The sequence below is a fragment of the Delphinus delphis genome, chromosome 15 (assembly GCF_949987515.2).
Source record: "Delphinus delphis chromosome 15, mDelDel1.2, whole genome shotgun sequence".
Lineage (NCBI taxonomy): Eukaryota > Metazoa > Chordata > Mammalia > Artiodactyla > Delphinidae > Delphinus > Delphinus delphis.
The window spans coordinates 49827057-49854966 of record NC_082697.1 but is presented as its reverse complement, the minus strand read 5'-3'; the positions used below and the strand labels follow the sequence as shown (position 1 = coordinate 49854966).

General features: G+C 62.4%; 1 protein-coding gene across 2 annotated transcripts in view; it reads right to left on the bottom strand.

Annotated features, from left to right (window-relative positions):
• The window catches only part of CACNA1H (calcium voltage-gated channel subunit alpha1 H), a 62877-nt gene that overhangs the window by 9664 nt on the left and 25303 nt on the right, over positions 1-27910 (bottom strand). For both annotated transcript variants that reach the window (XM_060031434.1, XM_060031435.1), the window contains exons 2-22: positions 16740-16851; positions 16501-16634; positions 15912-16009; positions 13609-13768; positions 12937-13255; positions 12716-12808; positions 10778-11555; positions 9149-9591; positions 7093-7244; positions 6135-6320; positions 5302-5419; positions 4851-5006; positions 4575-4665; positions 4209-4417; positions 2201-2611; positions 1591-1691; positions 1305-1428; positions 1158-1226; positions 851-1035; positions 447-573; positions 123-248 (exon numbers count right to left, since the gene is read on the bottom strand). In XM_060031434.1, coding sequence (XP_059887417.1) covers positions 123-248; positions 447-573; positions 851-1035; positions 1158-1226; positions 1305-1428; positions 1591-1691; positions 2201-2611; positions 4209-4417; positions 4575-4665; positions 4851-5006; positions 5302-5419; positions 6135-6320; positions 7093-7244; positions 9149-9591; positions 10778-11555; positions 12716-12808; positions 12937-13255; positions 13609-13768; positions 15912-16009; positions 16501-16634; positions 16740-16851 — 4192 coding nt within the window. The remainder of the gene's footprint in view (positions 1-122; positions 249-446; positions 574-850; positions 1036-1157; positions 1227-1304; positions 1429-1590; positions 1692-2200; positions 2612-4208; positions 4418-4574; positions 4666-4850; positions 5007-5301; positions 5420-6134; positions 6321-7092; positions 7245-9148; positions 9592-10777; positions 11556-12715; positions 12809-12936; positions 13256-13608; positions 13769-15911; positions 16010-16500; positions 16635-16739; positions 16852-27910) is intronic.

The following is a 27910-nucleotide window of genomic DNA, read 5'->3' as shown; positions in this document are numbered from 1 at the left end:
CCACGACTCGCAGACCTGCCATGCCGCTCCCACCTTACAGATAAGGACGAGGTTAGGTGAGGTCACCCCCGCCAGGCTTGCCCCCCATCCCGACCACCACCCCACCCCCCAGCCCTGCCCACCTGGCCCAGGTTGTCGAAGTTGTACTTGCGTCGCACCCAGCGGTAGTGCGCAGCCCAGCACTCGGCTTTAGTGGAGATGTTCCTGGTGTCAGCGCCCTCGCAGTAGTAAAACTTCCCCTTGAAGAGCTGACCAGGGCGGGGTAGTCACCCAGAGGGCCAGGCCTTGCACCCCCACGCTCCAGACCCACCCCCACAGGGCCTCCCAGAGCAGCCGGACAGAGAGCAACGTCTCTCTCGCTGCCTGCCTGGGCCTGGGCCCTCCCGGGGCTGCTATGCTGCTGCTGACCACAGACCACCGTCCCACAGACAAGCAGAGCCACGCACCTGCACCCCTAGGATGCCGAAGATGATGAAGAAGGCACAGCAGATGAGGACAATGTTTCCGATGGGCCTGAGTGACGATATCAGAGTCTCCACCACCAGTTTGAGGCCTGGGGCACGGCTGATAACCCTGCACGAGGAGCAGAAGAAATGTGCTGTTGAGCCCACCCAAGGGAGCTGCCACCAGACAGAAAGCCCTGCGCTGCAAAGACCCCACCCCCTGCTGGCCCCAGGCCCTTTCCCTCCCCAGCTCTGCCCCACCCTCTGGCTCCGCCCCACCCTCTGGCCCCACCCCAACCAGCCACAGCCCCGCCCATTCATACCCTTACCTTCCCCAAACTCCACCCCATCCTTCCCCAGCCCTGCTCCGATCCCCGATTCAGGCCCTGCCCCACCGCCCAGTCTACCGCAGGGGCCGCAGTGTCCGCAGCAGGCGCAGCACACGCAGGATGCCCAGGATCTTGGCACCACCGGCCGACGCCATGGCCACGATGATGTCAACCAGGGACACCAGGACCAGCAGCCCATCCAGTATGTTCCAGCTGCTCTGCAGGTAGGCATGCTCACCAGAGACCAGGCCCAGGGCCACCACCTAGTGGGTACAGAGGAGGGGCTGGTGGACATACGTGCTGCACACGGGGCCAGGGTGGGGCCACTGGGCAGGGCTGTGAGGCCGGATGGACAGATGCCTGGGCTCCCCTGGACACCCTGTACCTTCACCATCATCTCGGCCACGAAGATCGCCGTGAAGATGTAGTTGGAGATGCTGAGGAAGACGCGCTCCTGCAGAGGACAGGATGATGGAAGGGGCCAGCCGCAACGGCGGGACCCCACCCCTCCCAGGCAAGGAGGGCGCCTCACGGTGCTGCCGGGGTCAATGTCGGGCCTCTCCAGGGCGATCGTGATGCAGTTGAGGAAGATGAAGACCAGGACGACGTGATCAAACATCTTGTGAGCAATGATCTTCTGGCAGGAGATGCGGAGCCTGGGGGCCGGGGGTGGGGGTTCAGGGACAGCCCTGGCCAAGCCCTTGCTTCCCGTCCCCAAGGTCCCAGGGGAGGAGCACAGCGCTCACCACGTGGTAGGGACGCAGGGGCCCAGAGGGAGGGGTCAGCTTTCCCAGGTTTCTCCCAGGTGTGCCCCATACCTGTTCTGTGGGGAGAAGAGGTACAGGGCCCAGGGCTCGCGGCTCCGACAGCACTCGGGCTTGTAGGGCTCCAGCACTTTCTGCAGCCGGGAGCAGCAGCTCTGGGGAGGGGGGGGGGTCCTCAGGGCCCCTCCCAGCCTGGGCAGCCCCCAGCCTCTCCTGCCTTCAGGCTCAGCCCTGTCCACCCACCCGGGCACTGGGTGAGGGACCTACGCTGGGAGTCCAGGGGGGTGCCGGTAAGTGGCCATCCTCAGATCCCTGCCCAGGTGGGCCTCCCAGCAAAACTGTCCAGGGCAGCAGAAGTGCCTAGCTGAGAAGGTGGTTCTGCTCTCTTCCCCTCTCCTCCCATGGGGCTCTCCTTGGCTGACCGACTCCAGCTCAGAGCAAGCCCTCAGCTGGAGGTGGGGCTGACCCTGGGGCGAATCCCACTCCAGAGCTCCCTGCGGATCAGCTGAGGCCACACCAGTCGGATCAGCTCCTGCCCAGCTTGTCCTGCTTCCCTCCCCCGTCCCAAGGGCCTCCCACGAACGCTGCTCCCGAGTCCCCACCTGGGAAACCAGCCCACGACAGGGGGAGGCGAGGGGCTGACGTGAGGCCCACCCCCACTCACATCCTCCACATCATCGTCAAACTCGGCCGTGTCCTCCTTGTGGCTGTCGATGCGCAGGAATAACTCGCTGGGCAGGGCCAGCCCGTTGCAGTCGTGGAGCTTGGTGGGCAGCAGGGCAGCCGGCCGCAGGGGCCGCAGGTCAAGCGTGCTGCGGTGGTCCAGGGACTCGGTGCGCCGCAGCAGTGTGGCACGTGTGTCTGGCGAGGCTCCCACACCAGGCCTGCTGTCCTCGGCCTCCTCGTCTGTGCTGCCGCTGCCCTTGCCCTCGCCGGACAGCAGCGACTCACGCTCCCCGCACTGGCTCCTGCGCTTGAGGCTAGGTGCGCGGCCCAGGCTGTTCCAGCTGGAGCGCCGGCTGCTCCAGGCGCTGTTGGGGCCCCAGTGGGTGCAGGGCGAGCTGCGGAGGCTGGACTGCGGGGAGGGGGCAGGAGTGAGCAGGTCGGACGCCCCCCCCCAAGTTACCCCCAAACATCCTGGCCTCAGGGGCACCTGGCACAGGGACCTTTCGCATCCAATGGCATCACCATTGACACCCATGGGTGACATCTGTACATGGATCATCTCCTTTAACGAGCAGACAGCCCTGCTAAGGAGAGACACTAGCGGCACTGAACCTTCAGTGGGGCACCTGTGGCACACAGTGGGTCAACAGCTAGCTGGAGAGACGGCCAGCAAGCGTCAAGAGCACTGAGTGGGCCTCCCGGGCCTGCTCGAGGACCAGAGGGTGGGCGAAGGTTATCAGCGGGCCTGGGACCAGCCACGGACCAGGCATCCTCAGATGCCACCGAGCAGCTGAACTGGATCTCTGGGGCGGGGCCCCACATCAGTTTCTAGTTGGCAGACTCTGGACTCACAAAGAGAAGCCGGGTGCTGCTTATCCAGGAAATAAACTGGACTGTGGTCCGGGGACTTCACCTTTGCTGCACCTACCCTCTTTGCCCTTCATCGTTTTCACCTCAGGGGTCCAGCAGGAGCTGAGCTGGAATCCTGGCTCAACAGCCCTTGTCCTCCTCCCAGAGCGTCCTAGCAGCTTGGCTGTGATGCATCTTGTTGCTAGATCACTCGGCCCACCCAAGGCTCAGCCCTGCACCTTTTCTGTTACCAACACACGATCGTCCTGCCTTGATGGTTTGCCTGGACTTTCCTCCAGGTTCATATCCCTGCGCTTTCTCTCCACGGTTAGCTTGTCCTGCTCTGCCCACCCCTCCCGGGCCCTTCTGAGAAGCCCAGAAGCCGGCTCTGGCTGTGTCTGCTGGGGGTGGTGTTTTCTGGGTTTGTCTGGAAACACCCTGTGGGCTCCAGCTCCACAGGGTGCTGTTGGTCGTGATGCATGGAACTCTCCACCCGGCTTCTGTCACCTGCTTCACATCCTTAGTTTTTTTTTGTATTTTTATTTTTGGTTGGGTTGGGTCTTCACTGCTGCACGCAGTCTTTCTCTAGTTGCGGCGAGCGGGGACTACTCTTCCTTGCGGTGCGCGGGCTTCGCATTGCGGTGGTTTCTCTTGTTGCAGAGTACAGGCTCAGTAGTTGTGGCTCGCAGGCTCTAGAGCGCAGGCTCAGTAGTTGGGGCACACGGGCTTAGTTGCTCCGCGGCACGTGGGATCTTCCTGGACCAAGGCTTCAACCTGTGTCCCCTACATCGGCAGGAGGACTCTTAACCACTGCGCCACCAGGGAAGTCCCACATACTCAGTTTTTTACACCTTTTTGCCATCCTTCTCTGTTTTCCCCATCTTGTATGCTGTGCGCTTTGCCAGCTTTTATCTATGATTGCAAATTGGAAGATAAACTTCCGGCCTGACAGTCTACTCGTCTGTTCATACTCCTCCCATAAAAACGGCAGTTTCTGGCTCCATTTATAGAAAACAAAGCACTCAGGGCCAAGGGATTCCTGGGGTATGACTGGGGGTGTGTGTGCGGGACCCTCACTCATCTCTGGGGAAGGCCTAAGGAACTGGGTGGGTGGAGCCTGAAGGTGCCCTGAGGCCAGGGCGGGGGACCATCCCTACCAGAGACTTCTGGTCCCCCAGCTGGGGGTCCACGGAGCTGCTGCTGCCACGTCGTGAGTCCAGGAGGCCAGGGGCCGCATCCAGGTGTGGGGAGCTCTTGGGGGTGGGCATGGGTGTGGCTGCCGTGCGCATGATGAGGGGAGGGGGTAGGCTGGCCTGGCCCTCCAAGTGCCCGTTGGGGGTCACCGCCAGCGAGTACATCTTCATCTCTGGGTGGGGGGAGGAGGCCGCTTGAGCCTGCAGGGCTCCCAGGAAGGATAATCTGCCCGCCCAGGACCCGCCCACAGGAGTCCCAGCTGTGCCCAGACAGGCAGGCAGCTCCCTCTCCATCCTGTCCCCGCCCCGCCCCCTCACCCGCATGCGCACCTGTGGCCCTGAGGTCTCTGAACTTGTCCAAGTCCTCCTCCAAGTGGGTGGAGGTCTTGTCTTCATCTGTGTCGGACCTGGTGGCATCACCCTGTGCCCGAGGAGCACACAGTACACGTGAGGCTCCCCTCAGGTGGAACCCCCCTACAGGAAGGCCAGGCCAGCACGGGGGCAGGTGTGGACGGAAGGGCCCAGCGGGTGGAGGACGGAATTCTCTCCATGTTGGTCTGCCCAATATGCCTGGCTCCCACTGCCTCCCCTGGAAGCCCCCCTCACCTCCGCCTGGAAGCCCTCCACAAGGATGGCCACCAGCAGGTTGAAGAGCACGTAGTTGCCAAAGGTCATGAGGGCCACGAAGTAGAGGGCAGCCCAGGAGGAGGTGGAGGCCATGCCGTTGTAGAGGACAACGTTCCAGTCCTCCTGGGTGAGGATCTGGGGGAAAGGGGGGGCGGGGCAGAGTGGGCCCAACATGGGGCCGAGGGGGTGCCAGGACGGTGGGTCTGGCTGTAGAAATGCTGACAGGCCCTTAGGACCAGAAGGAGCTCTGGACAAGTGAGACCAGGTCCACCACCCCAGGGGCCAGAATCAATGTCCCTGCTGCTGTTCACAGCTCGTCACTCACTGTGGCCTTGGACAGGCCTCGGCCCGCCCTGGGGCTGTTCTGAGCAGGGCTGTGGCTCTCCAAGGACTACCATGTACATGAGGGGACGGCCCCACCTGGCTTTACCTGGAACACTGTGACGATGGCCCACAGCAGGGAGTCAAAGTTCTTCCTGTCAGGGACCGTGTCTCCAGTGTCTGTTTTCAGGCTGAATTTGCAGCCAAACAGGTGCATTCCGAGGATGCTAAGGGCGGCAGACAGGGATGCGGTGAGTGCGGGGGAGGAGGCACAAGTGGAGGGATATGGGGGGTGCTGCCTGGTCACCTCCACACCCAGCAGCTGTTCCTCTACACCTCCCCCCGGACTCCCAGCTTTCTGATTTGCAGGGGCCTCCCAAGTGCCCACAGCCGAGCTGTTTCCATTGTATAGGTGGGAAGACCAAGGCCAGCAGTAGGAGGGACAACCAGAGGCCACTCTGGCTTCATGCAGCAGCCAGGACCTGAGGTGCCTGTCTCACCCAGCCTACCTGGGGCTGCCCTCTGCCCTAGCCCCCTCCCCAAGGCCTGAGGCCCCGGGCCAAGCTGGCCCACGGCAAGGGCTCAGCAAACAGCAGCTGAAGCAAGAAACTCCAGCCTGGCTGCCCCGCCCCTTCTCTGCCTCCCTCATTCTTGGCTTTTGGGGAGGGCACGATCCCCAATCCATCCATCTGGGGGCCGGTCCCATCACCCCACTCAGCTATGAGCCGTGGGAGCAGAGCCCAGTACGCCGGTGCCTGGCACAGAAGGTGCCCAGTCAGTCCTGTCAAAAGGAACCAGTGACTGAGTTTCTGCTGCCACTTTGAAGCTCCTGGCACCCCGGGCCTCAAAGCCACAGCACGGGGCCAGCGCGGTGGGAGGGGCCTCCCCTCGGGGGCAGGCATGTGCTCAGTGCCCCAGACCTTGCCCACCGGGCGCGCCCACCTGAAGATGAAGATGAACAGCATGAGCAGCATGCAGAAAGTGGCCACGTTATCCATGGTCTTCATGAGCACCACCAGCTGGCGCCGCAGCGCGGGCATGAAGCGCACCAGCTTGAGCACCCGCAGCAGCCGGAAGGTCCGCAGCACCGACAGCCCGCCGTCTGCCTGCCCGATGATCTCCCACACGCTGTGGGCAGGCCGAGGCTCAGGGGGGCCTTTTCTGGCCGCGCATCCCTGTGCCCACCCTGACCTTGGGATACCCGCTTCCCAGAAGCAGGAACACCAGCCTGGGAGCCACTGTGGCCTCCACTCAACCCCACTCTGGGAGCAGGTTCAGCTGCATCAAGGCATCGACAGGGCTGAGGGATGGCGGTGACATCTCTGAAGCCTCCTAATCAGCTGCTGTCCTGCTGGCTGCCCGACCCCTAGAAGCTGCCCAGTCAGAAGCTTCTCAAGTGAGGGCCTTTCCTGCTCCTCCGCCTTTCAAGCTGTGCCTGGCTTGTCTATTCTTGTTAGAGTGGGGGATCCCTTGACTCCTGAGGGCCCTGCTTCCTCCTGGGGAAGGGAATTCCCCCAGATTCTCCAATTCATTTCTGTGTTGATTTTGCTGCAGCAGACACCCCTCAGGCAAGCTGGCCTTCCTCAAAGGTTCTGAGCCCTGAGTGGAGTCCGGCTGTGAGGCCGAAGGGCCACTGAGTGCCCACTCTGTTCCTGCAGGGAACAGCTCCACTAGGTTCTACAAACTTCCACCTGAGATGCAGCTGACATACCTGTGTGTACCCGACAGTGCTTGTGGGGAGGGGTGGGGATCCTGCCCCAAGACATCCCATCCCATGAAATGCTGCTGGCAGGGCCTCTCCTGCTGGCTAGGACTCTGCTATGTGTGTGGGGCTGTCTCCTGACACTGGCGAGCCAGAGCCTCCCCGGCCCCTGTGGGCTCCCAGGCGGTGGGGACCCACCTGATGACCACGATGATGCCATCAAAGATGTTGTAGGGATTCCGGATGTAGCCCAGCGGACCAAAGGCCAGCAGCTTCAGCAGCATCTCCAGGGCAAACATACTCGTGAACACGATGTTGCTGATCTCCAGGGCGTTGGTCAGCTCGTCAGGCTGCGGGCAGCAGAGACGTCATCAGGGCCCACCCACGGCTCCCAGTGCCCCTCAGCAGGGGTGGGGGACTGCTCCACTGAACTAGGAGCAGGTAAGTCTGCATCAAGGGGCCAAGGAGCTGTGGCAGCATCTCAGAAGGAGCCCAACTGGCTGCTGTCTGGAGGAGAAAACAAGGACCCCAGCGATGTCCCCTCCAGCTGGACCCCAACCTGCCTGGCCCTCCCTGTCTGGCCCTGACTGTCCCTGGCCCTCCCCAGGCCCTGCCTGACCTTCCCACCAGCATGTCTGAGAAACAGTCCACAGACTTCCCCAGACCCCACAAGCACAGGCCATGGGAAAAGGGGCTGGAGCATCTGCCTCAGGGTTCCAGGGTGGGCATGTGGGTGCACGGAGTGCAGGGCACACAGTTGGTGCCTCCCAAGAGCTGCCCTGATCCCTGGTGGCCTTGCACACCCTTCCCTGTCAGCAGAAGGCCCCAGAGGTCTCTCTCTTACTGGGGATGTGCTGGCCCGCCTGTGTGCGTGCACACCTGCACCAGTGTAAATGCTGGTATGTGTGTGTGCCAGTGTGTGGCCTGTTTGTGCGCACATGTGAGTTTGCATGTACCTGCATGTGCCGTGCATGTGCACAGGGCCTCCCACGTGTACACATCTGTACACATGTCCACATCTGCACAGGTAAACCTTGCGTATGTGCGTGTGTGCACGTGCGTGTGTGTATACACGTGTGTGTGCAGAGGCTCTTCCTTGCCGGGGATTCCCTCCAGCCTGCTGCTGTCCCTGCCTAGGTCTCACCCTCACAAAGAGAACCTCCCTGCCGGGGCTGCTGGAGGCTAACACTGCTGGCATTTTCCCTGAATTGCTCCAGGATGAAAGAACATAGCTTAAATGACTTGAAAAGCCCAGAGGGTGGAAAACGAGGAAGGCAACCTGGTCATTAAAAAGTGAACTGGCCGCGGGGCTTCCCTCGTGGTGCAGTGGTTAAGAATCCGCCTGCCAATGCAGGGGACATGGGTTCAAGCCCTGGTCCGGGAAGATCCCACATGCCATGGAGCAACTATGCCTGTGTGCCACAATTATTGAGCCTGCGCTCTAGAGCCCACGAGCCACAACTACTGGAGCCCGTGTCCCTAGAGCCCGTGCTCCACAACAAGAGAAGCCACAGAAATGAGAAGACCGTGCACCACAACGAAGAGTAGCCCCTGATCGCTGCAACCAGAGAAAAAAGCCCACATGCAGCAATGAAGACCCAATGCAGCCAAAACAGGAAAAAAAAAAAAAAAAAAGTGAACTGGCCTCGGTCCCCAGAGTGGACGCCCTCTCCCTGCCGGACCCAGCCGCTGCTCCTCCCTGGCGAGGCCCCAGTCCCGGGCAGGGGCTACTGGGGGGCCAGGCACCACACATACAATTCCTCCTCTGGGGGCCATTCCATACCACTGGCCTCTCCGGGCCACCCAGGGGCATTCCAGTGGGCACATTCTGGCTCATGTAAGGGGGGGCCACTCTCTGTGAGAGCTGGGCTGTGGGAGTCCCATCCTGAGAAGAGCACTGGGTGGCCTGGTGAGCGCCCTCAGCCCCCTGCTGCCTCTGGGATTGTGATTTCAAACCCCCACCCCAGACAGGAGGACCTCCAGGCGGGAGCCACGGTTTCTCCATTCACCCCTCAGCAGAGGCCCAGCCAAGGAGAAGCATGAGCGTTTGCTGAGTGGCTGATAAAAACTGCCACAACAGCTGACATTCAGCTCTAACGCCATCCCTGTTCCCCATCCCCCAGAAACCCCTCTGTGGGGCCCTGTAAGAGACTGAAGTCTCAAGGAGACACGAGGAACGTGCTCCCCGGGGGTCGCTCCAAGGGCTGTCCATTCAGGCCCACTTCACCTCTGGAGGGTGCACCGGGCCGCCTACCTGCTCATGGTACTCGATGCCCATGCTCAGCGTGTTGGTGAGGATGGCTACCATGATGCCGCGGTTGAAGTACTTGCTGTCCACGATGCGGCACAGCTTGCCGCTAAAGGAGGCCCAGACACGGCCCAGCCCTCCCTGCTCGCCTGCCACCGCCCGACGCTGTGCCCTCCGCCGCGTTCCTCCTGAGTCTGGCGTGTCCGCCGCTGGGGGTGGCTGCATGGGGTCACGGCGGTCTCCATGCCGCACATCCCGTGTGAATTCGTAGACCCCGTTGCTGTCCGAGTCTCCGCTGTCTGAGTCGCTGAACTCCAGCTCGGGGTCCTCCAGGGCGCTGGTGCAGTACGGGCAGCTACTCAGCTCACAGGTCAGCGTGCCCGCCTGGGGGCTGGGCAGGGGGCAGGGCACGCTCAGGCCTGACAGACGGCTGGGGGCCTGGCCCAGTCCTGCAGGGAGAAGGATGTGGGCAGCCTCAGGCCGCTCAGCTGCAACACCAGGTGCCTGGGACCCACATGCACAAGCAGGCTGCCATGGGGTGAACGGTGTCTGTGTAGACATGCACATCGTACACATGCACACGCCTGGGCACTCACACCTGGGTATATGTACACATGTGGGAACATTCATACACACCTCGGCACACGCCTGAGCACATGCACAGACACACATGCCCACGCCTGGGCACTCACACCTGAGCACATGCACGCCCTGCACAGGTACTCTCTGTTCACTCAAGGCTAAAAAGAGGCAGAGGGGCTCATCCACCAGGGGGCCACGCCGTCCACAGAAATGTGACGTGAGCCACTTTCCAGCAGTCACGTTAAACGGATGACGTGACTGGGAACATTCCAGGTCACGACGCGCAGGAGCCATCGTCGCTCGGTGCTGCCTGCCCGGCTGAGTCTCTGGGGCCCAGGTGACTGCACCGGCGGCGGCTTAGACGCCCCACAGCCAGGAGCCCTGCGGGGCCAACCTGCCCCAGTGGGCAGTGCAGGACTATAGGCACGTGCATTTTGACACAGTGCCTCACTGTGTGAGGACACACACACCTCTACCCACTCCAGGCACCCTGAGGGCTACTGCCCGCGCATGCCACCTGGGAGGGCCTCAGTCTGCATGGGACGCCAGTGTCTGGGGTCGCAGTGTCCTGCCCGTCCCAGGTGGGTGACGCCGGCACCTCAGGTGGGAGGACCGAGTATACTGGGAGGCACCCCGGCCCCTCTCTCCTCGGCCTTTGGGAGCTCTGTGACCTCGGCTTTCCCTTCCCTCTGCCCCAGCCTCAGTCTCCCCACCTAGAAAGGGGGCTGGCCACTCCTCCTGAGAAATGACCAGGCCATGGACAGGTGGTCCCTCTCAGGGCCAGGCGTGGGCAATGGAGCACAGCCCCAGGTTTTTTTTTTCTAGCTTCAGAATTCTTATTTCCACGTGGCAAACGCTCAGGGCTACAGGATGGATGGAGGTGGGGGGGGCACCTTCTCCCATCTGAGGTGCCCAGGACCTCCCCCACCTTCTTCCCTTCATCCAGGGCTCCAAGGGAGGACGGCTGAACTCACGAGGGTTCACACACAGGCGGGGATGTCCCAGGAGCCCATCCCCCACTCCCCACTGCTCCCCACAGGGTGAGGTCCTTACCGTGCTCCCCGACCAGATGCTGGATCTTCTCGCAGGGGTCGGGGCTGCTCAGGCTCAGTGGGCTGTGCCCCCCGGCTCCCAGGGGTCCACCAGGACGCTTCCCCTTGGGCCCGGGGCCACCTTTGCCACTGCCTGCGGCCGAGGGCAGGATGGTGGGGTAGTTCATGGCGCCCAGCCCAGTGGCCAGCTTGAGGCCGGCGGCGGCGGTGGCCACAGCATGTGCCGCCCGGGCCCTCTCCTGTGGCCCCTCCACGTGGCAGTCTGCATGGTACACGCTGTGCACTGACTCAGCGTCAGGGGGCCCATGTCCGGGCGAGGGAGGTGCTCCGGCCCGCACCAGCCTGGTGTCACTGCCGCCTGGCTCGGGGCCTGGCCGGCGTGGGCTGCCATGGCTGAAGTGGTAGTGGTGGTGGTGGTGGTGGTGGTGGTGGTACACAAGATGGTGGATGGAGGTGGCGCGCCCTCCCGCCCGCCGTGGCCGCCGCCCAGCGCCCTGGCCGTGCGGCGCGCCGCTGGGGTCCACCTTCTTGCGCCAGCGGCTCTGCCAGCGGGCATAGAGGCGGAGGCCACGGCGCTTCAGCTTGCGGCACACATGGCCCACGTACCGGAGGAGCTCCTCATAGCAGCTGCCAGGCTCTGAGAAGCTGGCCAGCGTGCTGTCGTTGGACAGGTAGCGGGCCCGCTGCTCCCGCATCAGCTGGCTCTCCCGCTGCTTCGTCTCCGAGAACTGCGTGGCGATCACCACTAGGCACAGGTTGATCATGAAGAAGGAACCCACCTGTGGCGGGCGGGAGGCAGCGAGCTCACCGGACGAGTGCCCCAGGGAGGCAGGGAAGCGGGGACACTGGGACCCACCGCCCTGGGCGTCAGGACTGGGCAGGGCAGGAGACCAGGACAGCAGCTGTGGTTTCTACACAACAATCAAGCCCCTGATGAGAGAAATACTGAGCCCCACTGTGCGCTGCCCGTTCTAGGGGCCCGGGATATGGCCCCAGGGTAGCCGGCGGCGGCAGGGCACCCTGTGATGGGCAGGGTCCTTGCTGATCCAATGTTGAGCCCCAGCATTTGGGATGGGTGGTGCAGGGTAGGTGCTCCTTGCCTGTTTGTGGACAGTTGCAGGACATGTGGGGAGACCCGCCTTCCCGTCATCTGTGTGGTTTGTCCCCTCGTCCTTCAGCTCTGTCCCCAGCCACACCCTCCCGCCCGGGTCAGGTCTTCCTCAGCCCCCACGGCTGCACTGTCCTCTGTGGCAGGGTCACCGGGTGACACTCTGCTGTTTGTGATTATGGTCTGAGATAAGGCAGGACAGGTGCCTGATTTAATTCACTGCTGGTCTTTTCAAACCCCGCCCCAGGCACCAGGGGCCACTGAGAGAACCAAGTGAGGGCCACCCCTGGGGGCCACAATCCCTGTGGAGGGCCGTGCCTGGGGGAAACACCTATACTGTGGAGAACTGTGCTGAGAGCCCATGTACACTGTGGGGGGACTGTGACCCCAACAGGTGATCCTGACTCTCCTGCAGCCTCCTGATAGGACCTGGCCATGGGAGGGCCTGAAGGACTGTCTGAGGTCTCTCTCCCCTCCCCACACACACAGGCTTCTCTGTCCTCCCAACCCTGCCCACCTCCTCCTGGGGTTGGACAGAGTCTCCCCCCAACTCCACCAAGGGCCCCCACCCACCTGCCCTGGACACGACGGCCCTGGGTCTCTGCTGCCCCCGCCCTGCCCTATAGCTCAGTCAAGTGCAGGGACCCAAGAGGGCCAGCAAAGGCCAAGACGGCGCTGCACCAGGGGCACAAGCAGGATCTCGCTGGACCCCGGGGACAGGACGATGCCTGCTAACAGAAGAGGAGCTTGGGATCTGAGATAGGGCTGTCGCAAAGCGGGGGCGCCCCCCCACCCCTCGCCCCGTGCATCCCACTCCGCCCCTGCACTTACAATGATGAGCAGGATGAAGTAGATGAAGTTGTAGAAGGAATGAGCGTCCATGACGTAGTACATGATGTCCACCCAGCCCTCCAGCGTGATCACCTGGTGGGGGGCAGGCGGCTGGACACACGGACGGCCCTGAGAGGGCAGTGGGCCCTCCACGCCTGCCTGGTACCAGCCCCCAGGCCCCGCGTGCTGGGCGCCCAGTGCAGGGGAGACCCAGAGCCCACCTGGAAGATGGCGATCCAGGCATAGCCGATGTTGTCGAAGCTGATGGCCCCGTTGTGTGGGTTGGAGTCGCCTGAGCGGCACACATTGTAGTACTGGTTCCAGTTGATGCAGGTGTGGTGGCCCGTGCCACCTGCGCCCTCGGCCTGTGGCTGCCCATAGGCCTCCCAGCCCAGCGTGCACTCCACGCGCAGCTCGCGGCGGCTGGGGATGTGCGAGCACTTCTGCATGCCGTTGTCCCGGCGAGAGGAGCAGATGAAGGGGTTTTCCTCACCCTCCTCCGGCTGGTAGTATGGCCGCAGGAAGCTGAGGTTGCTGTTCCTGAAGGCACAGAGATGGAGAAACAGAGAGAAACAGACAAACAGACACAGTCAGACAGAGATAGAAACACAAATAAAAACCAAAAGTAACAGAGACAGACCCAGGCCCACCAGTGCTAGTGCTGCTCCAGGAAGGGTGTGTCCCTGGGAACAGGGCCTGGAGGAGGCCTGTTAGGGGATGAGCCTGGAGAAGGAGGAGACTGTTGGTGGAAGAGCCCGTTAGGGGAGGAACCTCTGGGTGGGGAGGGGAGGGGCCTGGAGGGGGAGGAGCCTGCTAGAGGAGGAGCCTCTGGGGGCAGGCCCTGGGAAGAGCAGACTGGGGCATGTCCTGCAGGGTGGGCAGGGCCCCTGCACCTGGCGAAGGTGCTGTCCAGGAAGCAGCGGTTGCGCAGCAGTCCAGCCCAAAGCTGGACACCCACGATGCCGAAGATGAAGAAGACAAAGAAGCAGAGCAGGAGGACGTTCCCGAGCATGGGCAGCGTGTCCAGCAGCAGCGTGACCAGGATCCTCATGCCTGCAGGTGGCAGGGCAGCCGGTCAGTGCAGCAGAGCCCTCCTGGTAATCCCTGAGGCGCCAGGCCCTCCTGGGAGCCCTGAGCCCTCTGCCATTCACAGATGGACACCAGCACCTCTGTGAGGGACATGAGCTGGGCCCCCCCAAGTCCAGCACGCCCCAAAGGACAAACATCTGCGGTAAGACACCACAGAGGGGAGCAAGGCCATGGCCTGGAGGGGCTCAGGGCGGGAGGTCCCTGATCCTTGCGAATGCCGTATGGGAACACACTGCAGCCAGGCAGGCCCCCAGGGTGACCAGACCAGGAGTCCCGCGGCCCCAGGCTCCTGCATGCGAGCAGCAGCCTGGGGGTCTTGCAGCAGATACTGGGTTCAGGAACCAGCGGTTCTTTCCATTCTCTGTGAGAATCACGTTGAGCCAGAGCCCTGCACTGGAGGGGAAGCAGGGGCTATGGGCACCCCAGGGCAGGAAGCGGCTTTTGAGAGGCAGTTTTGAAGCTCTTGTTCCTGGGTGCGATGGGCTGCGTGTACACCAATTATTCGACGGAGTGGGTCAGCCAAGCCCCATGCGCCCCTTGGTCCCGGGCCTGCCCCCGTCCCAGACCTCAGTGAAGATAAGACTTGTTTCCAGAAACAAGCAAGAGCTGACCTAAGGGTGCAGGCAGAGCCCTGGGCCAGGGGGCTGAGCCAGGGGGCCTCGTGGAGAGCACCCTGGAGCTGTTGGATGGCAGAGGTGGGACCCCTGGGGTCACAGCGGGGAATCACAGCTGGGAGAAGCACTTAAGTTTCAGAAATGGCCAGGAGGAAGATTCATCAGGGACAAAGTGAGCACCACCCTGGCCAGACAGCAGCTGGCTCAAAAGGCCACATGTGGTCCAGCGTCAGAGTGGACCCCAGGCAGCCAGAGTGAGACACTGGGGGCTCACTGCGAGGGGCACATGGTCCTGTTTGGGACCAGGGCATGTCCCCAGAGCAAGGCCAAGCTGCTGGCATTTGGTCTGAAAAGTGAAGATCTGTGTTGTGAAAGGGGCTGTATTATCACTTCACACACTGAAAGGGGGTCCAGGTGAGCAGACTGAGTGCCTGATGGTGCTGGGCACAGAGCCAAGAACCACGTGTGACACCTCACCTCAACCCACAGCCATCCTTGAGGAGGACCATATTCAGAGTTGGGTAAACCGAGGCTCAGAGAGGTACAGTACTTGCCCAGGATCACATAGCATCTGAGCCCTGTCTGATCCCTGAGGGTATAGCCAGGTGGCAAGCAGAAGGAAGGCCCAGGGGTCTCACAGCATAAACCTCACCCACCTGCCCTTTGGTGGAGCTGACAGCCCCAGGGGGAGGGAGTGACCCACACTGGGGGTGTATGACTTCTTGGAGGGGCCACAGGACACACCCTGACCACCCAGACTTCAGTGCTGAGGCCACCAGGACCCAGGCCAGGCAGCCAGAAAGGCTGTGCACACCTACACAGCACACACAGACCCACATGCACGTGTGTGTATACTCACTTTACAGTCACACGGGCACCACCCACACACAACCCCAGGAAAATTAACGGCTGAATTCGATCACATCCCTGAAGACTTGGAAGACACAGAAACTCCCAAACAGCCCCATGTGGGCAGATGACCTGGGTCTGGACAGACCACATTCCAAACGAGCAGCCACATGACCCCCTGGAAGCTTCTCCACCCTTCCCTGAGCACCAGACCCTTTGGCAGAACTCAGACCTGAGAACCAGGGTGGGACAGACGAGAGAGCAACCAAGTCCTGCACAGCTCCCGGGCACGACCCCAAATGCTGTGCAGATGAGGAATCTGAGGTTCAGAATGGCCCCTGTCACCCAGCAGCACTGTGGGGAGTCGGGACCCCACACAGTCTGACTGCGCATCACACCCCAACTCGGCCCAGGGTTGCTCTGTCCTCCCCAGAAAAGCAGTGGCAAATCCTCAGGTTCCCATGGCGAGTGGCAGGAGGCCAGCCTCTCCTACCCCGGCACTGGGGTCTGGGCTGGGGCCAGAGCGTCCAGACGCCACACAGGCAGTGTGGCCTACTGGCCTTGTGCCCCAGTGGGTCCTCAAAAGCTCTCATCAGGGCTGGCAGGACACGCCTGTCCCAGGCCCGGGTGTGATGGTCACTTACTGGGCACACGGTTGATGGCACGGAGGGGCCGCAGCACACGCACTGTCCGGATGGCCGAGAGGCTCACGTTGTGTCCATCCAGAGAGTACTCCATCATGCTAGGAGCGGGGCAGAGGGAACGGGCGCTCAGGCGGCCGACAGGTGCTCTGGGGTCAGAGCCAGGCCAGCGGGCACACGGTTCTCTCCAGGGCACCCTGCCAGCTGAGGCCAGGAGGCCCAGGGCAGGTGAGTACATGCCAGAGGCCTGGTCCCCACACCAGGCACCCAGCCTGGCGTGGGCTCCAGGGCAGGGGAAGTATAACCTTAGGTTACCACTGGGGGCTCCTCACCACTCACAGGCCACTCCATCACCCTGTGTCTGTCCTGCTGTCCCTGGTGCTGGCACAGGGAGCCCTGGACAAGTGTCCTGCCCCTGGCACCCCAGACCCAGCTACCCCCCAGACCCAGCACCACCTGAGTACACCTCCCCATCCCTCTTCCTGGGGGACCCAGGGGCTGCCATGGGGTCTGAAGGGGGCAGGGCTCCCAGCCAGGCCTGGCCAGGCGCAGGGGCCGCCCTGGTCTGGTCTGCGGTGGGGCAGGGCCATACCCCGCCATGACGATGAAGAAGTCCAGCCTGTTCCACGTGTCGCCCAGGTAGCACTTCTGCCCGAACAGCCCGAGGGCGATCATCTTGATGACCATCTCCACCGCGAAGAAGGCGAAGATGAAGTCATCAAACGCCTGCAGGAGAGGGGCCTGAGAGCTGGGCCTGCACCCCTCACACCCAGCCCAGGTCACCTGTGGCCAGTCCCGCCCCGCCTGCCCCGCCCCGCCTGCCCCGCCCACCTCCAGGATGCTGCAGCGCTCCGAGCGGCACTCGACGTCCTCGCAGGGGCGGAACATGCCCAGGGTCACGCAGTTGAGCATGATGACCAGCATGCTGACATGCTCGAACCATGTGGGGCAGGTGCCGAGTTAAGGGTCCATGTGGCAGGTGGGGGAGCCCCAGAACCCACCCCCAGCACCCCCTACAGCTGCTACAGGGACAGTCCCTCAAAATCCGCGCCCCCGTGCCCAGGCCATCAGCTGGGCAGTGAGGGACAGACCCCCAACACCGGCCTCTGGACACTGCTGCCAACCCCTCATGTACAGCAGGACCCTGGATGGAGGCGGGAGGCCAGCCACTGCCCCTCTGCCAGACTCCCCCAACTGTGATGCCCTAAACTGAGATCAGCCCCTCAAATTAGCAGTCTCACCAGCACTGTCCAGCTGGGACCCCAAGTACCACAGACACCTCATGAGGGCAGCCCTGAAGACCTCTCCCCCTGGCCCTGCATGAAACCCTCCGTGACCCCAGCAGAAGGAGAACGCCCTGACCACAGCGATGGGCGATGAGCAATGTGGACTTGAGCCCAGCTCAGTGCCTGGGCCCGGAGGACCCGCAGCCCTACTGTGTGCCCAGATGAAGGGGGCCGGGACATGGACGAAGGACAGGTGAGTGAGGACACCCTCCGCCCCAAGTTAGTCCTGGGAGTGGAAGCCGCCAGCCCGTGAAGGGTCCTGTCCAGGAGAGTCTTCCCTTTGGCAGGAGGGTATCCAGCCAGGACTTTAGGGCGCCGGGCCAGCAGCCAGGGCTGCATCCCCTTGTGCTGTGTGAACCTGGCCACCCTGTGGGGTCGCTGGCCCTCAGAACGAAAAGTCACCCAGGATCCCAGAATGCTCAGCCATTCTGGGAGTGGCCACCAGGTGGCACCGTGGCGCCACAGAGGCCATGGCATTACTTTGGCTATGACGCCCTCAGTGGCTGTCTCCAGACAGGGGTGCACCCCCATGTTCGCTTCCGTTGGCTCATCAGGAGATCGGGGAGCCCTGTGGTGGGCCGGCCGTGTCATGTATGAGGAAGGGACCCACACCCCAGGCAGGTGACCCAGGGGCTGCCCGATGGGGGATAGGCTGCGTGGGGGGGATCCCCAGCTGGGGGACTGGGGCTTCACCCAAACTCCTGGATGCAGGTAAGTGCCCGTCAGATGGGAGGGCCCTGGAGGCATTCCTTGTACCCCACACACCACCCCCATGTCAAGAACCCCCTCCCACCGCGACCCACCCTCACCCTCCAAGGCGGGCTTTCTGTGGGGCTGCCTGCCTGTCCTGCCCTGTGCTGGAGAGAGTGAGGGCGCGAGCAGGAGGCCCCCAGAGGTCTTCTCTGGGCTGGTGCGGGGTGGATGGGGGACTTTCCTTTAAAGAGAGAGAAGTCAGCACTTGGAAAACACCGCGTGTCAGTAGACAGCCTGAGAAACCTGGTGTTGAGACCCTGCACCTACCCACTTGGGGACCACCCCATCCTGCAGTCCCCACCCTGCCCTGCAGCCCCCAGCCCGCCCGGCGCTGAGGGGCCTGAGGCAGGATGACAGGGACAGCGCATCCACCCTCAGGTTCCTTGGCTGCAGCACATACTGGCTGTGTGACCTGGAGCCTTGGTGCCCCTCCGTTTCCCCTGTGTTCCTCCAGCTGGGTAGGTGGACGCGTATCTCATGGATCAACGAGGTGACCAAAGCAGCAGGGCCCTGCTCCCCAAAATGAAGGTCAGTCCCAGGGCCATGAGTGCCCACTCCATGCTCCACCACATGTGGGCACTGGGCCAGGGGTCCATGCGGCCCCACCTGTGAGGAGCTCTGATGCCAAGGGTACCTCACAAACTGGCAGAGGCTGTGCTGTGACTGGAGTCAGGGAAGGACAAGGCCTGGGGAGGTTCAGGGCCTGCATGCTTATTCAGGTGTACAGGCCCCGGGATCAGGGCAGGAGGAAGGCCAGGCCATGTGTGTCCTTCCTTTGTGGGGCCCGGCAACCTGCCCCGCCCAGACCCCTCTCCCCCTGCCTCCCTGCAAGGGCAGGGCCAACAGTTGCCGCTCTGAAGCCCCTGGCCCTTGGCACACTGCACAGTGTGGCACTGGGCCACCAATGTAATTACCCGTTCCCACTGAGAGCACCATAATTACACTTAATGGGTTCAGCAGTAACAAGTGCCTTTGCTGTGATTCGGCTGCAGAAAAACAGAAATCAGCGTCCTGCTAAGACAGCGCTGAGGGCCCAACCCCACAGGCCTGTGACAGCGCAACGGGAGCTGGCTGAGAAGGGCTGGCAGGGTGGCTCGGCACACAGTCAGGGCCTGTGGGTGCTGCAAGGTCCCCGTGGGTGGGGTGGGGGGAGGAGAGAGCTGCAGCCGAAAGCTGCTCCAAACACCCATAGTGCACCTACTGTGCGCCAGCCAGTCCAGCCCGCCCTGCACAGACTGGGAGCTCTGGTGACTCGCCCGAGGGCACCGGGCGTGGGTCCCAGGCTGTGTCATGGGATGCTGAGGCCACACACTGAAGCCAGTCCTAGGGCACCGCAGCTCTCCCCGTGTCCTGACCCCGCCGGCTGCAGCCCCTGGGAGCTGCACACGGCTCCTCTGTCCTTCACTGCTGCAAACAGCACCTCTGGAAGAGGGGCTGCAAGGGTGTCATTGTCTGTCTCCCAGGAGTGGGGTGGGTTCTCAACACTAAAGCTGTGGATGACATGCCTGAAGGACAAGCACCCCCAGTCCCACCAGCGAGGACACTGCCACACAGCAGGGAGCAGGCAGCTCTGGGTCTGGGCGCACGAGGCTCAGATGCTCCCCAGGCCTGGCTGGACCCTTGGTCTTGCAGGCACGTGGCCCCCCCAATCCCTGCAGGGAGACAGCACAGAGCAGCCTGGGCCCTCAGTTTGCCCATACAGGCAGTGGGGGTGTGGGGACTGTCTGCTCCTGGGTCCTGGGACCCTCCTTCCTTGCCCCACTTCTTCGAGCTCTCCCCTGACCCCGAGTGCTTCCGCCGGGCCAGCTCCCACCTCCCACATGGCGAACATCCTGCTCCATCCAGGAGCATCAGGGTTTCCAGCCCAGCCCAGCCCAGCCCAGCCTGCCTCTGAGCCCTCAGCTCTTCCCTTCTTCCACCAGCTTCATGCCCCTCATCTCAGACTGATGTCGCGAGCCTGCTGCCCGATTTCTCCCAGGCCCATGCCCATGTTCACTCTGGGATCACCATAGACCCCGGAGCTGGCGTTGAGCAGAGCTAAGAACCTTGGTCCTCAACGGTGCAGTGCATGTCTGGAGCCCTGGGCTGGGCTGGCCAGGACCCATGAGACGTTACTTGATCAGGGGCTAGGGGGGCCCAGTCTCCAGCAAGAGCCACAAACTAGGCTCCCAGCAACTTGCAAAGTTAGCCCAGCTTGAGGTCCTGGGCCGGGGTCCTACCTCGATACCTTCCCAAAGCACTAACAAGCAAAAACCACCCACCAACCTCGGCTTTCTCCTGACCCCACTGGCCCCATGGCCCCACCTGCCACCCCTGCCCTGGAGGCAAGCCCTAGGGGCTCAGGACAACCTCCACGGCCACAGTGACCCCATGCAGCAGGATGAGCACAGGTTTGTGTGTGAGGTGGGGACACTGTCCATGTGGCTGGGGTGACCAACCTGGTCAGCACGGCCCAGAAATTTCCCTATCCATCCTCATGAGCATGCCCCCTTTGGGGTTACTATTCTATGATACACCCCAGCCCCCCTCCCCCACCACCCCAAACACCCTGGGAGGGACGAGCTCCTGGGGTCCTGCTCATCTTTCTGTGCAAAGTGCACACAGGAGAAGCACTTAGAGCCACCCTGCCCAGGGAGGAGCTCCCCACGCACAGGGTCCCACTGGCCCTGCCCAGAGAGGTGATCCGCCAGCGGTGGGGGGAGGGCTCCATCAGCCCCACACGTCACAGCCGCTTCCTGGTCACGCCTTTGTGGGCAGCTGAGGACAGGCGGTGCCAACCGGACTCTCATCACAAGGCCACTGACTTCCAGAGGCTTAATTACACAGATGGATTTTCTGAGTTTTAATTCAAAATCCTTTAGGTTTTGAACCAAATTCTACAAATTAGAGTCAATTTCCACTGCGGGTCCAGAGAAGCCAGGCTGATGTGTGGCTGGGAAGAGGCGGCTGTGCCAGCACGGCAGGGGGGCTGTGGTGCTGCCTGAGGCCTGGCCACACACAGAGGGGCTGGGGGCATGGGTCTCTCCATGGGACCCCATAGCCAAGAAGGCTCTGCCCAGGTCCAGAGGTTGAAAGAAGGGCAGAGAGCCCCCTGACCCATGTTCCTAGACCACCCTAGGCCTTGACCCATTAGGACCCAGGGATGTCCCCTGGCCTAACAGGCCCCTGGTGTCCAGCCTGGGCAGGGTGGGGCATGGAGTGACTCTCCCTGGGGCAGCCTGTCCCCAGGCTGGGGACTTGCGAGAAACTGGTCCCCAGAGAGGTGTGGAAATGAGCCCAGAGCCAGGGCTAGAGCACGGATCAGCAGTGGGAGCAGAGCACTGGTCCGTCCAGGGACCCCTCAAATGCTGTACCCCCCCGTGGGTCCCACACTCCACCCACAAAGCCCTCCCAGCATTTGGCCGACCTGTCCCAGCATCAGCCTCCTTCCGGTCTCCTCCCTCCTCCCTCCCTTCTCATTTCTGCAGCCTCGGTGGGGCTCAGCAAGGACTGACCCACCTTCCCACCCCAGCAGCCATGCCCGTGGGCCAGCCTCCCCCAGTCAGTGCAGAGCAGGTGCTGGCTCCATGGTCTCCCAGACCATGACAGCAATGCACCCCAAACAAATCCGATGCCCGGCCCCCGAGGGCCAGGAGGCCAAGAGGGATGGTGGCCGCTGTCCGTGGTGCTGAAGTGGCCATGTCCCGGCAAGCTCAGGGCTGGGGAGAGGCACTCGCCCAGCAGCCAGAGGGCCTGCTCACCCAGGGCCTAGTTTTTGCAGCACACCACTCCAGAGTTTCTAGTTCCACGTTCTTTCTTATTCCTGGACTTCCAGATGGTTAAAAGCACACCAAGGGCTGCTTGGAACATGGCACTGGCCCGCCTGGAAGCCAGCTCGGAAGTGGGGCCACCCCAGAGGGCAGCAGGGCAGACATGGTCATCTCTGCACTATGATGCCGCGAGGTGGGGAGCTGGCGTGCGGGGAGTGTGTGTGGAGGCCAGAAGGGGCTCGAGGCCAATCAGCACACATCAGGGGCTGCCAGCACCCCACTGGCAGCCATGCCACTGTCTCTCACCAATGATGGTGGCCTCCAGGGTCCTGGAACAGGGTGGGGGTCCCCGAGGCCTGTGTGGTTTAAGGTGGTGTGACCCAAAGGGTGGTCCTGGACCCCCCAAACCAAATTCTCATTATTACGCAGCTGCCCACAGCCCACCCAGACCTGCTGGCTCAGGGTCTCTGGGGCCCACAGATGGGCCATCTCTCACTCCATGAGTCCGGGGATGAGAACCCGACCCCCAATTCTACCACCAGCCACCCCTCATCCTTTCTTAGCCTGTTTCCCTACCTGTAAAACAGGGGTGACAACAGTTACTTTTCAGATGCTGAGATTCTCCCAGACCCCCTTCTATAAAGTATTCCCCATCCCGTCCCTCATCCTGATGAAGGCCACCTCGGCCCCTCCCCCTGCTGGCCCCAGACACACGGAGGGAGGGGACGTTATGTCTTCCCCATGCTGAGGACGCAAGCAGGATCTGCGGGACAAAGGGCTGGATGCTGTCACCAGGAGACAGACAGCGGAGCTGGGCGTCCCTCATCAGGAGACACCGCTCCAGGACCCAGAGCCACAAACCAACGGGGAATACGATGGCTCGAGGGCCGCAGGGAGGGGTCTCCAGAAGTGGCTGAAGTCAGGCCCCTCCAGTCACAGTGGCCCCCACACAGGGCTGTGTAGGAACGAGGCCTTGACCCCACAGGCCATGCTCCCCCCATGGCCATCGTGAGATAACACAGAGGCAAAGCTCTCAGGAGGATGAGAAGGCCTGAGCTGGCTGCTCCCCATAGCAAGCTGCTGGGCCAGCTCAGCTCCCTTAGGCCCACCCAACCCTCGACAGTCCACATGAGCGTCCACGTGCCCAGGCCAGTGATGCAGCAGAGGGATCCCGGCAGCAGGAAAATGGGAGCCCAGGGTAGGGTGGCCCAGAGCCCCCGACTCAGGACGCCTGGGTCAGCACCTGTGCCCTCCTCACCATGGCCATGGCCACCACCCAGGCAGGCCACAGTGGCTTGAGCTGGAACCACCGTGGCAACCCCCTCTCTCCCCCTGTTGTCTGCCCTATTCCCACAGCAGCCGTCCAAGCCCCGTCCTCCCCGCACTGCCAGGGCCCAGGACACACATACGAAAGAGGTGGCTCTAGGTGATTTCGACCCCTAGCAGACAGGCAGGACCAAGCTGGACACACCATATGGGAGGCCCTCGGGGCTGCTGTGCATGGGTGGGGAGCCGGAGATGGCTGGGCTTCCAAACCCACCCCAACACCCAGCGCCGTGACCTCCTGTGTGGTATGGATGAGCTGCCCCAACGGACAGGGAGATGTGAGGACCAGCTTGAAGCGTGGACACCGGGCTGGTCCTGGGGCTCCCGACCGGACCTACACCAGACCTGCCTGTAGACACACAGCCCGGGGAGGCGGGCCCTGGTGGGTAAAACCTTCCCTGCCCTGGGGGAGGGGGCCCTGCGGCCGCCCCTTCCCTGCTGCTCTGCGCCCGGGCACCTTCAGCCGGCACGCCCACGTGGCCCCAGGTTTCATCTCTGGAAGCACTCAACCTTGCGCTTCCAATCTGCTGGAGGAAAAAAGCACATGTTTATTTATGGGGGAGGAAGCACTGTCTTCCTGCGTCTTGCGGAAGAACCAGCTGGACCACTGAGGAGGGGGCGTGAGTGCGCCCCATGCCCTAAGGCCTTGGCTGAGGCAGAATGACAGCCCCGGGGCCCCGATACCCCACGGGGCCCAAGCCAGCCGCGACAGAGGATCAGTGGGAGGCATGGGAGACCCCAGGACCGGCCCCCTCCTGGCACAGCACGGCCCCCAGAACTGAGCCCTCTGTCCACACGTTCACCAAGAACCGGACAATTCCCGGACCCACCGAGGCTGTGGGCCCAGATACCCTGAGGTCCACAGCCCAGGTGCAGGGGGCCCACCACACACCAGGCAGCAGCATCTGCGATCCCAAGACCAACACGTCGAATGTCTCAATGTGAGGGAGGCGGCAGTGCTGTCCTATCGGCACAAACACGTCCTGCGATGGAGCAGGAAAAGCCCACGGTGGGGAACAGGGGACCCATTATGGAGAATGCGCAACACAGGAGGCCGCTTTGCAACGTGCACGCCAAGCTCTGCAAAGGTCCAGAAGCCTCACTCCAGGGAGAACGTGGCCCGCTGCGGGTGAGGTAAGATGGGGCCAGGACAGGGGAGAGGAAGGGGGACACTGTAGTCGTGCATTGTTGGTGCAATGACAAAGGTGAGGTGTCAGGAAGTCCAGGCGCTGTGGCCCGTGTGGGCTGTTGACAGACCAGTTTCCTGGCTTTGGGGCTACCCACCCACCCAAAGCACACACACTTAGCCCCATGCTCACCAGGGCAGCGGGAGACCACGGGCCTCCTGCTCTGCCCCTCAGGCGGTGACCCACATCTCCCAACGTTGCCACGGAAGGAGACTCACAACAGCCTCCCCTTGCCAGTATCTGAACAGAGAGCTGCGTTGTTTTTTTTTTTTTAATCCGATACACACACCACTAACAAGAGAGGATGCCCTAATCAGCCTCACACTGGCAGGAACCCCACTGAAGGACCGGTGGCACACACCCCAGACCCACGACCGTGGCCCTGTGATGGCCTCCACCCAGGCTGTTCTGAGCACCCCCCAGAGGAGCAGGCAGGATGGTGATGGCTGAGCTGGCCAGCAGGGCCCTCTGTGGACCACCAGCTCACATAGACCTCAGAAGGCTCCTGGCAGGACCTATGGTTACCGTCCAAGTGCAGCTCCCACTCTGGACACCCGGGAGGCTGGGAGATGAGGAGTAAACCACCTGGAAGTTCCTCAGACGGCTAAACCCTAAGTCCCCACACAGTCCAAGTTCACACCCAAAAGACCTGAAAACCAGTGATTAACACACATACACACGCATTCACAGCAGCCAAAAGGTGGGGACAACCCCAAGGTCCAAGAGGCAAATGGACAGAGTGTGGTCCATCTGTGCACTGGAGCGTTACTCAGCCATGAAGAGGAGTGAAGTACCGACACCTGTGACAACACAGATGCGCCTTAAAAATGTGGTGAGCGAGAGACCAGACACAAAGGCCATGTTTTGTATGGTTCCATTTGTATGAAACACCCAGAACTGGCAAATCCTGAGGCAGTGAATCAGTGGGTGCCAGGGGCTGGCAGAAGGTGGGCGGGGGTCCCTTTGAGATGAGAAAATATTCCAGAATTAGGGAGACGTAGTGATCGGCCACATTGTTAATGTACTAAATGTCCCTGAACCGTTCACTTTATAATGGCTAATTTTATGATATGTGAACTTCATCTTGGGTGATGCTGTTTGAAACGTGCCTCCCATGGGCAGGCCCAAGGGCAGTGCAGCCTGTGGGAATGGGAGGGGTGGGGCAGGGTGGGGCATCCAGAGCTCAGGGTTGCCCAGGGTCAGCAGCTCACGGGTGTGGATGAGACGGGGCTGGGGCTGCAGCTGATGCCCAACAGGCAGGGGCTGAGCCTGACCAAGCGAGAGCAGGGCTCCTTGGACATGGGGGACCCTCCGCCGCCTTCAAAGGCAGGGCAGCAGCTGCACACGTGGTGCTGAGGCCATGCCGTTTGGCATCCACCCTGGCTGTCAGCATGGGTATCCCCAGGGCTGGGCCTGGCCCTTCGTGTACCCCCCAGGTCCCAGCAGGGCCCAGGGCTCCAGGCCTGCACTCCAGGGCCTCAGCAGATCCCCACCTCTGGGGGTCTCCACCCCTTCCTCTGCAAGTGATGCCCAAACCTCCAGGGACTCAGGCTGGACCCTCAGGCAGGGATCTGCTCCCTGGTCTCAGGGCCCTGGCAGGTATCCTGCCCGTGTGGCAGCCTGGGGGCTTCCTGGGAGCCTGGGACTAAACCCCCTCAGCACTAAGAGGGCAGAGGGTGTGCATGGAGGCCTGTGTATGCCTGCCTTCCCCCACCCCAGGGTGGGCTTTGGCCCATTTCCCCGCTGCCAGCCTCCACATGCAGCCAGAGGGTCTAGGCAGAGACAGACCCCTGAAACCTGAACGTTTCTGCCCTGGCCTGGGGGTCTGGTCTCACTTGTAGCACCAGTGCAGCACCCCAGGGCACATGCACCTTCCCCAGAGGCTGGAGACAGTTCTTCCACAAGCACTCTTGGCTAATTAGTTAGCGAAGTAATTCATTAATTAAGGTTCCTACTACAGTGATGGGGCCCTGCCAGGGGCAGGATGTTCTCCTGCAGATTTGGGGGTCTCCAGACAGTGGGACAGAACAGGCATCTGGGTCACCTGGCACATGTGTGTACACACATGCACATGTTCACGCACGCTGGACTGCAGACAGGGGAGATAGGCCAGCATGGCCAAGACCGGCAGGTTGAAACAAGGGGATCTGGGTGGCAAAGGGGCCCCAACACAGCTGTGCTGCGTCCACCAGGAGCAGCACAGTGGACACAGACACCTCTGCAGCTACACCCCTCAGCTGCAGCTTGGCGGGTGAGCCAGGCCAGCTGCCTTCATTCCCTGGGGGGTGCCCAGGCCACTACCTGCAGGGACATAGAAGCAGGGCCCCTGCCCCTGAGGGTGTGCTGATCCTCCTAACGTGGAGGGGTCCTGACTCCAGGGCCTGGTGGGGAGCAGGTGTCTGCCCCCAAGGGCTCAGAACAAAGCCAGCTGCCAGGGACTCAAGCCCACTGTGCCATCTAGGACCTGTCTCAAGAGTCAGGTGACAAACCCAACAGGGTGTGGGAGCCACTGGTGCCCGAGGGACTTCCAGAGCAGGGCCTGAGCACGGCCATCCCAAGGCCAGGAAAGAGCAAGGTGGGTCTCCCAAGGGGCCTCTGAGGGGGAGAGGGAGGGGGCAGCTCAGGACATGATAGAAGGAAGTTTCCCTTTCCCCTGACGCCGTTGCCATGACGACAAGCTGCTAACAGGTGAGGGGGACCTGGGTCAGCTTAGGGCTGGCGGGGGCTCCCGCAGCCCAGGGACCCCCTCAGTTCAGCTCCCAGTCTCCACCACCTGCCCACAGGAAGCCACCACAGGGTTTTAATTTGGGGAGGGGGTGGGGTCCACAGGGATCCTGTTAGTGTCTGAGAAGTGGGGAGGGCAGGAGGGGGACCCAAGGGACCAGTGAGGAGCAGGGTGTGTGGCCTCATGGCAGTTGCAGGCAGAGTAATTTGAAGTTAGAAATAAAAGGGGCCCGTCGGCCCCCTCCCTGCCCACAGCAGCTCTGCACATGGAAGGGCCCCAGTCTTCCATGGGCAGCTCCAAGTTGCCCCCTCATCCACATCTGTGGGGACAGACGACTGCCAGTCCCCAGAGGCCACTCGTGCCCCTCGGAAGCACAGGTCTGCCTGCCTATCCTAGAACTCCCTGGACGCAGCTCACCCAGCATCGCAGCAACAGGATCCATCCAGGCCACTGTGGGGCACAGTACCCCACTCTCCTCATGCTCCGTCCCGGGGGGCCAGGGGCCTGCCGTGGTCACGCGGGGCAGGGGTCTGGGTCAGGAGCAGACCATGAGGACCAAGGCGGGCGAGGGTCCCACCTGCGGGCTCTCCTGGCCCCTGTGCCCAGGCGGCATCCGTTGGCCTCCCCTGACTGTCCCTCTGCTCTGACCCCTGCTGCAGGGATCTGGCCTCCCCCCACCCTGGTCCCCCCACCACAGTCTGGGCCCGTGTGACTCACTAGTTCTACTCAGCCGGGTGGGGAGCGAGGAGAGTCAGCCAAACATGGAGCTGTTTGTTCTCAGCTGAAGATCGAGGTCACGCGGGGGGGACTCGGGGCTGAGCTGTCCCTGGGAGGGCAACCTCCTTGGGAAGCTGGGGGGCTGCAAGCCCACTCCCCACGGGAGCCCGCCGCCCCCCCCCCCCCCCCCCCAGTGATGGGAGCTCACCGCCCCACAAGTGGCTGGCCAAGGCTGCTGGAACGTTCTTTCTCCTCCTGG